The 12,871-nt window shown below is 41.6% G+C and overlaps 1 protein-coding gene across 1 annotated transcript in view; it reads left to right on the top strand.

The window, feature by feature from the left end:
* Nucleotides 1-11,839, top strand: part of LOC109914507 (cytotoxic T-lymphocyte protein 4-like) — a 29,786-nt gene extending 17,947 nt beyond the window's left edge. Inside the window, exons 2-4 of the mRNA XM_048598589.1 lie at nt 4,448-4,828; nt 8,996-9,102; nt 10,666-11,839. Coding sequence (XP_048454546.1) covers nt 4,448-4,828; nt 8,996-9,102; nt 10,666-10,704 — 527 coding nt within the window. The 3' untranslated portion in view covers nt 10,705-11,839. The remainder of the gene's footprint in view (nt 1-4,447; nt 4,829-8,995; nt 9,103-10,665) is intronic.
* Nucleotides 11,840-12,871: the final 1,032 nt, after the last annotated feature.

Raw genomic sequence — 12,871 nt, 5'->3', positions numbered from 1 at the left:
AATTGCACAGAAAGGGAACAGGGTGCTGAGGGTGACTGCAGATTGGATCAGGGTATAAGAGAGGGAATAATCTCTTCAAAATGTTAACACAGGAGGGGAGGGGAAGATGTGTTTAATATTGACATTATGCTTGAGGTGGTGGAAATGGTGGAAAAGGAACCATTGAATACTGAGGCTGGTGGGGTGGAAATTGAGAACAAGAAGAGCCCTAATGTGACTCTGGAAGGGAGGGGAAGGGGTGAGAACAAAAGTGTGGAAAATGCGCTGAACATAATCAGGGACCCTGTTAGCCACAATGGGGAAGAATCATAGGTCAAGGACAAGAGAAGACACCTTTTGTTGTGGATGGATGATGCCACTGAGGGGGAATGTGGATGGGGAATAGAAAAAGGGCAAGGTGTGCATCGGTGGTGAAGGCAGTGAATATGGACAGTGATGGATGAGGTGTCAATCAAGCCGATGACTTTATCCTGGGTGGTGTCAAACTTCTTGAATGTTGTTGAAACCGCACCCATCTGCATAGATAGACAATCAATACTGGTCCGAACGAGTGATGCCCACAAAGAAACCAAAACTATCTGAGGATGTGAAACCTGGTAAAGGATGTCCAATTGCTCTGCACAGTGAAGGAAAGCCATTGAAGAAAAGCGTTAACCATGTCAAAGGGAACAGGAGACTATGAAAAGGGAAAATGTATTCATGGGTTGCAGTCACAGAGGATAACATCTATGACATTGTTAAAAGCTGTTTATAAGTGAACCAGCTTGGAAACTTGATTGGAAAAATTCAAGCATGGAGATGGGAGACACCAACACCATCAAGGGCTGAGAAATGAAAAGGAAATTGATGATAGGTCAGGAGGTTTTGGGTGGTAGATGGTCAAGTACATTTTTATTAAACAGCATCAACCTAATTTCCTTCCATTTCAACTGACTCCTTCACAGTCATTCCCTTTCTTTACTGACTGCCCCTCACTGATGCACTAATCTAATGGGCCCATATTGAACAGTTCAGCTCAATGCACAGCATGCCACATCTGGATCTGAATCTTTCAAGAGGATCCAGCCCATGAGGCTATGAAGCCACAGACAGGAACCACAGCAATGAGCCCAAGAACTGACATTGTTAGAAAGGAAGTAGCAATGCACCTGCGCAGCTGAGCAGGAGGCAGTTCTGGGCTTCCTGTTTACAATCTTTGTTCATGGTTAGTTCATGGTTTTTGTTATGAGCCAGAATCCTGGGATAGAGATTACTCTGCTTCGATACCAGATTACTGGCCATCCATTCAACAACTGGCCTGTGTCCCAAACACTTGCTGACTTAAAAATGAGCTCCAAATTTCCTCACTCACCTATCGCACAAAACCGGAAACGTTCCCACCCCTTGGCTCAATATAAAAGGCATTGTCAAGTAAATATCGGGATAAAAACAAAGCCAAGACTTGATCCCCAAAAGAATGGTGAGGCTCGGAAGAATTTCAAATTGAAATTGATACCATTTGGTTAGTTAAGAGAATTGAAGGATACATGGAGTGAACATACAGATTAGTTATAATCTGACTGAAAGGCGGGTAAAGTTTCAAGGGATTCAATAGCTGACCATTATCTCAATGTTCCTATCTGTGCCAACTCTTAGTTTCAGCCATAACAATACTAGATCCTCTATAATCCAACTCACCATTCTTTGGCTGGGCTGTAGGATCTCAGTGAAAACCCAACAGATTCACATGTGAGGCAAAGATGCAACCAAGCTTGGTGCTAATGCCTTCTGTGGAGTAATATCTTCACAGTCAACACTCAAATGTGACTCTTGGCATGAGGCATTACAGGGCATTGATGCCAGAGAAACTTCAATGAGCTAAAGCTCTCTGCACCTATAAGGCCACATGGATAGAGTACAGAGGATTCTGGGTACTAGAAACGCCATTATTGACTAATTGCATTGAGGTAGGAGATTGAACCAGGCAAAAAACAATCCAACTCTACACCAGTGCCATCAGTGAACTGGACAGGTTGGCTCAAAAAGCAACTTCTGCACATCTGCCTTGTTCAAAGTATTCAATTATTAAACCTAGCACTAAAACAGATTAGCTTATCCTCAATCTTCCTAATTCTTGGATGAAAGATTCTCAGATGTCTGCAGGACTGTAGAGTTGAGGTTAAAATCCTGAAGCCTTTCTTTGGTTCACATTCCAAACTCTTCTATAGTAAGTGAATCTATCCTTCTCCTGGGAACTGTCTGAGATGAAATCAATCTATCCAAACTTGATGTCACATTTAATGCTATGGTATGCTTCTGACTGGATATTTGTGCTATCACTATGACCACCGTTTTCCTCCTCTGTAACATTTCCTGATTCCCCCTGCCTCAGCTCATCTGCTGCTGAAACCCTCATTACCTCTAGACTGTTCCAACACACTCCTGGCCAACCTCCTACATTCTACCACTGAAAACTTAAGGTTATCCTAAATGTTTCAACAATACTCGGTCAGCCATTAGTCCTGTGCTCACTGACACCCACTGTCGCTGAATCAAAGTCTCAATTTTTAATTTCCACGTTTGCTTTTAAGTGTGGTTCTGACCCTCAATATCTTGATCACAACTGCCCCACAACCCTCCAAAATATCTTCACTCCTCTAATTCTGGCCTTTTGTGTATCTCCAATCTTAATTGTTTTAATACTGGAGGTCATACCTTCCATTACCTCAGACCTAATCTCTTAAATTCTCTCCCTCCACCTTCCCACTTCCCTTTGCTTAATAATGCTCCTGAGGTGCACCTTGTGAGGATTCATTCAGTTAAAGGTTCTATACAAATGTAAGTTCTTGTTGTTGTTGAGTTGGAAATGAAGAGTTTTAGAGAGTCAAGACCCATCCAGTTCAGTCACGAGGAATATGTTGATTTCTCATTGGTTGCAAAAGATGGTATGCAATGAGCATGTCCATGCAGAGATCAAAGGGAGAGTGGAGGCAGGAGGTCATGAACTAAAAGCCACAGAAAGGCATTCAACCAGACTTGTCAATCCTAAATTCACCTTTAGTATTCTAGTGCAAGTTGGACAAGGCATGCCACTGTGCCAGGGCAGTATTATTTTAAAGACACCACCACATCCCAGGCTTTCTGCCATCAGCAGCAGATTCCAGGCCTTCATGTGACAGACCTTTGTCCAAGGGTAAAAGGGCAATTCTTGTCTGATAACTGAGAGGTCAGAGCCATCTGTCACTCCTTTCTCAGTTAAAACACACCTCCCGGCATCTTGTATATTTCAATAAGGTCACTTTGCATTGTTCAAAACTCGAATAAGTATAGATTCATATGCTCAACCTTTCCTCATAAGACAACATCTTCATCCCAGGAATTACCTTACAGAACCTTCTCTGAATTGCCTGCAATGCAAGTTTAGCCCCACTCAAGTGAGAAGGCAAAAATTGTACACAGTATTTTAGATGTGATCTCACCAAAGCACTGTACAACTGAAGCAAGACTTCCGTTCACTTACACTTCATCGCCCTTGTAATAAGGCCCAACATTCCATTTGCCCTCCTAATTTCGTTCTCTACCTGCAAGATAACCTTTTGTGATTCACGTTCAAGAACATCCAGAGTCCTCTGCACCATAGTATTCCACAGTCTGTCTCCACTGAAATAATATTCTGCTTCTCTATTTTCCTCAACCTCACTGTTACCGACATTGTATTCCATCTGCTAAATGTTGGTCAACTCACTTTACCTAATATGAGTCCTGTTTGCCTCCATCTCAGCTCCTATTGTCCTCTCTCCTGTAACTTCACTTCTTCCTCCACAGAAATGTTTTTGTCAGATTCACAGCCATCCTCTTGAACTTGCATCTCACATAATCTCTTTACTCCTGAGATCCCAATCACTGACAAGACTATCTCTGAGCATGTCCCAATACTCCCCACCCTCATTTCCCCAATCTAACCACAACATTCTTCTGTTCCTTCCACTTACATTAAAATCCCAAATTTGACAGTCTAGTTGATCATGATGTTTCTGAAGTTGCAGTTCTGACACAAATTCGGACAAAGGGCACCCCATCCAAGGCATCATAGCTGGAGTGTTTGCAATCTACAAAATGCAACCCATGACTCCTTCGACAGCAATATCCAAGCACAGGACATGAATCATTGAAAAGGATTAGGCAGCAACTGCAAGGAAACGCCAGCCCAACAAGTCACACACCATTTCAACTTGGAAAAGCATTACCGTAATTTCATCATCACTGGGTCAATAGCCTGTAACTCTCTCCTCCTCCAGCCAGTGGGAGCTCCACATGGGCTACAATGGTTCAAGGCAGCAGCTTATCACCACCTCCTCAAAAGAGGCTAAGGGATGGTCTAGAATTGTCAGCTTTGCCAGTGGTGTCCAAATCACCAGATGTAGAAAGAGAGCTTTCAATCATGAAACTTCTTCACATTATTTCATAGGGTCAAACATGGGCATCTTCAAGCTACACTTTGTGAAGGCCAACCATAGTGGAGAGGCCAGCCTGGCATGTGGGTTTGATGGCCGTCAAATGGGTGAAGAATTCCAAGTCGTCCTGTATAAGGGCATGCAGAATAAAGACACCGAGGTTTGTACAACTTCCTTCATCAATGGCACAATTATAAATTCGGTGAGAAAGGGCCTGTACCACTGCCAGGTTTCGCTGAGTCAGAATAACGTGTCGATAACCATCCGGGGCCTCAATGTGACTGACACAGACAGGTACATCTGTCAGGTTTTGAAGACACATCCACCGCCGTTTCATGAGAGCGCTGGGCAATGGACCATCATCTACATCAACCAGGCAATCACCTGTCCTGAAGGTGAGTGCTCAGGTTAACTTGCTTCCTTTATACCTCAGCAAAACACTGGGAGGCTCCTTCATAAGTGTCCACTTCAGCTGTGCACACACTGATTCCCAGCTCCAATTCCCAATCCATGGTGAGATCCTTAGCTTCAGAAAGGCCGCTTCTGCACTCAGTGTGCCTTCAGAATGGAGTGGAACCAAGCCAGCCAAGACCCTGCCCTCTTCACACACACTCATAAGATGGCCTGTCCCCTCTCCTTGATTCACTCTGAGGTGTATGTGATATTGCTCTGAAGTACATACACCCGTTACCATCCTTGATTTAAATATTACATAACTTACTGAGGGCCTCTGTGGACAACTTGCAATTACTACAGTCTTGCCAACTCACTGAACAGCAACACAGAAACCTAGAACAACATAGTGCAGGAGACACACCGTTACTCCACAAACTCCTTACACACTTGTTCATTGGATTTTAACTCCAAGTGAGTGAAAGAGATTTAAGTGAGTTAAAATCAGAACCATATCCAACTCCACTTGGAGGTAAGATAGCAGAAAACTCACCCTACAGATTGAAGAGAAATATGCCCCAGGGTCAGTATTATGAACACTGCATTTTTATAACATATATTTATGACTGGGACCAGGGATACAGGGATTAAAGTCAAGATGTGCAGATCCTATAAAAGTCAATATTATTTGTGACAGAGTTCAGGAGAACACAATCAGGCTTATAAGCCAGGACACCACATAGCAGGTGAGGTTGATTGCAGAAGAATGTTAAACGGTGGATTTTGCTTGGAAGAATGAGTGTGCAATTTGAAGGGGTTGCAAGAACAGAGAGACCTGGGATGTATATACACAAGTCTTTGAAGTTAATAACACAACTTGGGAAATCTGCAGTCCAAAAAGAATCTGCAATATTTGCTTTTAAAAACAGAGCCTTAAAGTACAAAAGTAATGGCATTATGCTGAATATTTATAAAGCACTGGGTGACTCCAGTAGAGGAGTGTATCCAATTTTGGGCACCTCACTTCATGGTGAGGTCAAGGCCAGAGAAAGGCCACAGGAAAGAATGACACAAGTGGAATCACGGATAGGGACTTGAATCATGTAGAGAGACTGGAGCAGCCAGGATTGTTTTCCTTAGGAAACTGAAGGAGATTTAATAGAAGGTGCTCAAATTCATGAAAGAGTTTGATTAAATAAATAATGAGAACATAGGACATATGAATGAAGAGCAGAAGTAGGCCATTCAGCCCCTTGAGCCTCCTCTGCCATTCAATAAGATCATTGCTGATCCGATTACTCCATATTCCCACCAATCACACCCCAATAAATTCTCCAGCCCTCTGGCACCGCCCTCTATCTAAGACTGAGAAATTATAGCCAGTGCCTCTGCAACTCCCACTGTCACTTCCCTTAATATCCTTGGATACATCTCTTCCAGTCCCTGTGCCTTATCAACACTTTAAATATAGATAGATTATTCAATATTTCTTTTTCATCAATTGTAAACTCTTCTTATAACTGAATTACCCCCTCCTTCTCCTTGACCTATTCAGTATCTTCTGCTCCTCATCCAATTCCTCACTCTTTTACACAGACACTGTCCCCCATCTTATTTCCCAACAATTTGCATGTATCACAGAAGTACAGAACTTTTATGGTAGAGAAGGAAACCAATTCAGCCATTGGGTTTGCACCAGCTCTCTGATCAGTTTAACTTAGTGCCATTCTCCCACCTTTCTCCTGCACACTGTTTTTATTTAAATGGCCAACCAATGTCCTCTTGAATGCCTCAATTAAACCTGCCACCACCACACTCCCAAGCAGTGAATTTTATCCCCTACCCACTTACTGCAATTAACAAGTTTTCTCTCAACTCGCATTTAATCCTTTTGCAAAATTGTGCCCTCTGGTTCTCCATCTTTTTATGAATGAGAACAATTCGTCTTATCTACTCTATCCAGGCCCATCGTGATTTTGAAAACTTCTGTCAAATTTCCTCTTAGCCTTCTCTCCTCCAAGAAAAACAGTCACAACTTCTCAAATTTTACCTCATAACTGACATAACATTCTCTTCAACCTCTTCTGAACTCTCTCTAAGCTATTTCCAACCTGCCTATAGTGTGGTGCACAGAACTGTAAACAATGCTCCAGCTGAGGTCTTACCAGTGTCATATATAAGTTCCTACCTGTTCTTGTGTTGTATGCCTTATGCTCTAGGGATTCAGGAGTCCTGGTTCAGGATTTTCCTAATGTTATCATGTAGATTCATTTGGTAGTTAGGAAGGCAAACACAATGTTTTGAGAGGGCTAGAATACAAGAACAGGGATGTACTACTAACGCTGTATAAGGCTCTGGTCAGACTGCATTTGGAATATTGTGAGCAGTATTGTGCCTTGTTTCAAAGGAAGGATGTGCTGGCCTTGGAGTGGTCCACAAGATTGATCCTGGGAATGAAGGGCTTGTCATACGAGGAGCAGTTGAGGATGCTGGGTCTGTACTCAATGGAGTTTCGTAGGATGAGGGGAGATCTGATTGATCCTTACAGAATAATGGGAGGACTGGATAGCGTGGACATGGAAAAGACGTTTCCATTAATAGGAAAGACTAGGATCCAAGGATACAGCCTCAGAGTGAGAGGATGACCCTTTTAATCTGAGGTGAGGAGAAACTTCTTCAGCCAGAGAATGGTAAATCTGTGAAACTCATTGCCACAGAAGTCTGTGGAGGCCAAGTCATTGAATGTATTTAAGGCAGAGATAGATAGGTTCTTGATAAGTAAGGAGATTAAAGATTACAGGGAGAATGGGGTTGGGAAACAAAGTCAGCCATGATCGAATGGCAGAGCAGGCTCTATCAGCCGAATGGCCTAGTCCTGCTCCTATATCCTATGGTCTGTAAATAAATTGATACTGTCCTTGAGCCCTCTGAGATATTCTCTTTCTCAGTATTGAAATGCTCTCCTTAACCAAAGACACCATGCCTTTTCCTAATTTCCTTTCCTATCTTTTCTTAATAACTTGTAATCAGGAATATTTAACATCTAGTCCTGTCCTTCCTTGAGCTAGATCCCTGTTATCACCACACATCATAATCCCACAAGACAATCTGTGCCTGTAATTCCCCAACCTGATCAGTTATACGCTTTGCATTCACACATTTGCAGTTCAACCCTGATTTAGCCTTCATTACTTTCTACTGTATTCTGACTCTATTTATTAACTTACTATTCTCTATTTTAGAGCTAATTGCCTCTCCCAGCATTTTGTGCATCAATGGTATCACTCTCTAATATTCTCCACTGGTTCCCACAGCCCTTCTGAGCTAGTTTACAACCTCCCCAACAGTTGTAGCAAATGCTCTGCAAGGAACTCAGTCCTGACTTTGTTCAGATGCAAACCTTCTGGATTTTGCAGGGGTCATTTCCTCAACAGCCAGTACCAATGTCAGGGGAATCTAAATCTCTCATTCCTATAGCAGTTTTCCAGCATCATTCTGCTTTCTCTTCCCATTCCTGTACTCACTGGCATATGACTTTGGGAGTAATCTGGAGATTATTATTTAAGAGTCCTGCATGCTGATTTCCTACTCAGCCCGATTGCAGGACCACATACCCTTCCTACCGACGTCATTAGTCTCAATGTGAACCATGACCTCTGGCTGTTTGCCCTCCCCCAGGCAAATGTCCTGCAGTAGTTTTGTGACATCCTTGACCCTTGCATCCGGGAGGCAAAAATCTATCTTGGAGTCACTGCAGAAACACCTATCTGTTCCCCTAACTAAAGAATTCCCTATCAGTACTGCCTTTCCATCGTCTTCCTAGCCTCCTCCATACTGCCTCCAGCTTTCTGTCCTTTCATAGAGAAACTGTACAAAATTCAATTCCAAATCCTTTTGGTAAGAGACTGTACTCCATCCAACCACCTGCCCTAGGCACTGTAACCCATCTAAAAAGTTTCAAATGTTTACTCTATACATCCAGAAGCTGTGTCCCACTTCGCTCCCCATGTTTTCTCAGGGGCATTGTTTTCCATCTGACTCTCTACCCTTCCACAGACACGCTGTACCTTTCCAGCAAACCACCCTTTCACAGAGACTGTGTATTTAATCCCTATTCCTACTGGGAATCTTGGAGTCTGGGGATTACACTGGGATGTCTTCTCTTTCAGATGTTCAAGCCACTGGGGGTTTTTTGCCAACTATAATTCTTATCGTACTTGCTGCACTACTGCTCCTGTACAGCACATCCTTGACGTTGTTGTACTGTAAACACAAGGTATGTACCTGAAGAATTTATTCTGCACTGGCCTTTGATAACCCCCTACCACATATCCCTAACACTAAAGCTCCCAGTATATCCCACACATTCATTTTAGAGTTAGCTAAAAATTATCAAATGAGTTTATATTCAGTTGTGAGTTTATCTCTGGCAAGAAGACATTGAAAACTGATGTCTACTCTCGTAGTCTCCTGGTGTTAATCTTTCCATGTCTTACTACGTTCTTGTTCATTCATTCCTCCATTACATAGTCCTTTAATATTTGTCAGTGTTACATGGTCCCCAACCCCGACCCTGTCTGACAATATGAAAAATTTGTTCACTAATGCTGAACCAATTCCAAGCAGTGCAGTGACTTGCAATCTATCCCTTTCCTGCCTGTATAATGATCCTGGTTGATGTTACTACTGGACAAATCAGAACCCAGAATGAAATTCAATATTTCATATTTTGTTTAGATTTAGTGTGGTGGTCTATCAGTGACACATAAACACACTGGGCTACAAAACTGGTTTTAACAGAAAACAGGAGTTTATTACACAAAATAAATAAAGATAAAATATTAAATACCAAACTAGCTATACATAATGCAGTATGAAGGAAAGATCTGGAGTCCAAACGCAGTTAGGTGGGACGAGTTTGGTTTGGGAACATGGTCAGCAAGGACTGGTTGGACTGAAGGGTCTGTTTCAATGCTGCATGACTCTATGACTCAAAAAAATGGTAAAACAAAATCCCATCATTTTACAATTAATCAAAATCCAGAGAAATTTTCCTTCTCTGTCCAATTGGTAGGCTTGACTTAACTGCTTCTTCATAGTTCCTCTCCTATGACCCATGAAGACTTTTCCTTGAAAACACACACAACGAAGAGTTTAATTTTTCTCAGTTTTGAATAACCAATGCAGGTTTCTAGTCAGAAAGTTTCATAGGCTACACACTTCCACTGAGTAACTTATTCCCTAACCGCAATCTCCTTTTCCAAGGAGAGATTATAGTTTCTCTGACCCCATGTAACTCTCCTTCAAAGTGAACCTAAAATCTATTGAATGAAAACAAAACTTGCTCATCGTAGATCCTGCAACTGCTAATGGTTTAAGGCTTTCACTCTTGTGTTGTAAACCCCAACAAAATAAACTTCCATTAACACTCCAAGAGTCCTTGCATTCACTTGCCCTTTATGATACATGCTGGTTTAGAAAATCATGGTTCCAGAAAGACTGACCTGATTAATTTTAAACCCCTTCACAAAAGTAGGTCAACATGAATACAACACTAGTTTGAAATCCAAACTCTAATAAAATGATATTTATGTATAAATCACACACCTTTCATCAAACTTGTCTTTTGTAACCTAAAGACATCAGAGGAACAGTCTTCCTCATTGTACACTCGTACTTACTGATTGGGCCTTTGTGCTTTTGTTTTTCTCATCACGTTCCCATTTTTGACCAGCCAGCTTCCCTACCTGGTCTCCATAACAACTGATACACTAAACCAAACTTGTACTTTGCCCTGACACAGTAAATGATTGATTGTATCTTTCTTTTTACGTCTCAGATGAAGGACGATACTATTTACATAAACGTACGGAAGTAGCAGCATTGTGGAGTGATCAGATGTTCTTCATTTCTTCATCTACAGTTCATGTGATCATTCTATAACCACCATAACCACCCCCCTTACTACCTGAGATGTCCTACTTCAGTGATCACTAAATCTGTTAGCTTATTGATCTTGTAAAATATCTGCTAGTGCAATCTCTGTCTCAGTAACATTCAATTCACACATTTGACCAATGTCAAAACATGTCGACGACTGATTCACCACAGTCCCTCAGTGTGGACAGGAATATCTGGCTCTGTGCTTTTACTATTGAATGCCTGCTCTATGCCCAGTTACTCCCAATTGCCATGTGACTCTGGGTGGTTCTGCGCTGTTGTACGATGGCTGGTAAAAACCAAACAAGAAGCAACTCAAAGTGGTAATCTTCAAGGCATGGCCAGGGAAACCACACTTATTTCCACAACCGAACTGTACATTCTTGTCACTGCTATGTGTGATATTCTCAATCAATAAAGGCCAGTGTAGAGTGATAACCTGGACTGGGGAGAGATCATCACTAGCTGCATCTATTTCATTTGAAGCGTACAGGGCGATATATCTTCCTGAGAGATAAGAATATACGGCTCACTCTGGACAAATAGTGCAACAAGAAAATACTGAACAAACATTGAGGACAGCTGATGACTTTATCAAAGGGTTGAGGAGTCAAAACACAAGCCTACATGAAGGAAAGAACACGAAACATACTCAAACCTGCTGTGCCAACATGTCCAATGCCAACAGCTAAAAGGTACTAAGGACCATAACATAAATGATACTCCTGTGAGAACCATTTATCAACTACAAGATATTGTAGAGGACATTCTGTTCCAAACACCAGTAAGGGAGCACCATTAGCACAAAGAGTGCAACCATTTTGAAGAGGTGGAGGAATGGGCTTGAGCAATACAGATTGTCAAGTGCTTCCCTGTACTGAGGAAATGCAGTACGTAAACATGATGTTGAGAAGGTAGTAGCAAGATCATTGGGTGTAGACCCAGTGTCGTTGCTGAGTGTGTTACATACATATTATTTGCAGCTCAAAACCTTTCTACAAACACATATTTTTATTGAGCTTGCTGCTCACTGAGTAGTTACAATGTAATAAAATGAACCTCATGTTCAATGATGTTTGACTCTTTACCTGTAATGTTTACATTTCAGTAGTTGAAGTACTGGGTATTATCAAATGTGAGTGCTGTGGGCGAGAGTTACTAAGATTGTTACAGTGGGTGAGTCTGATCAAGGGAGTCACTATTTGTGTTAATGCAAGTGAGCGCTCTGAACAAGAGTTCCTAAGGGATGTTCCGGCAGATAAGTGTTATGGAGATATAGGGGCATGTCGAAATCGTTAAATTCTTATTAATCCAGTTTATATTCAGCAATGAAGTAACAGGCGACCACAAAGAAAGCTGTCCACAAAGCAATCTCTGTGCCATGGACTGATGAAACGTAAAAATCTGACATCAAGTCAAGGGTCTCTGGATGTGCAGCACAAGAAACCAAAGAGCAGGGCAAACAGTCAGGTGCACTTAATTATGCTCACAGACAGCAAACCAGGAGGCTAAAAGCATTTAGTTCCTTTAATTTTAACTTTCTGCCAGTGGAATAAATGATTATATTTGGATCAAGATGCAAACTAAAATATATCGACAAACTCTTTTAAAATGAAAACTATATTGAATTTCTTATCTTAATGTTTTTGTCAAAGAAAACATCTGAAATTACTTCTTAACCAGTGAGACTGTTTAACAGTAATTATGAACTTAGTAGGCCATCGTCTTTACAGCCAGCCTAAGAGCATAATCATAGAAATTCTGGTCAGTGTAATTACACAACAGTGCTCCTTCTGGAAGAGTTCAGAGTCACTGCAAGCAACTTCCAGTTCTGAGGGAGAGTTAACTCTAATTTTTCTTCCCAAATGCTGCCAGACCTACTGAGCCTTTCCAGCAACTTCTGTTTTTGTTCTCAATTTCTGCATTATATTGCACATATGCAGACTCCTGAAGTTGCTGTTAGTGGAGTTTCGATACTAAGCACTGACAGTTTCATTTCCACAGCACATTCTGGGCTGTTAATTTTATAGATGTGATTATTAGTAAGAATAATAGTTTCCATTATGAACTTAATCCTTATGAATGCCAATAAATATCTTCGAACG

This window comes from Rhincodon typus, chromosome 7 (genome assembly GCF_021869965.1).
Source record: "Rhincodon typus isolate 14 chromosome 7, sRhiTyp1.1, whole genome shotgun sequence".
Classification (NCBI taxonomy): Eukaryota; Metazoa; Chordata; class Chondrichthyes; order Orectolobiformes; family Rhincodontidae; genus Rhincodon; species Rhincodon typus.
This window is presented reverse-complemented; position numbering and strand designations above follow the sequence as displayed.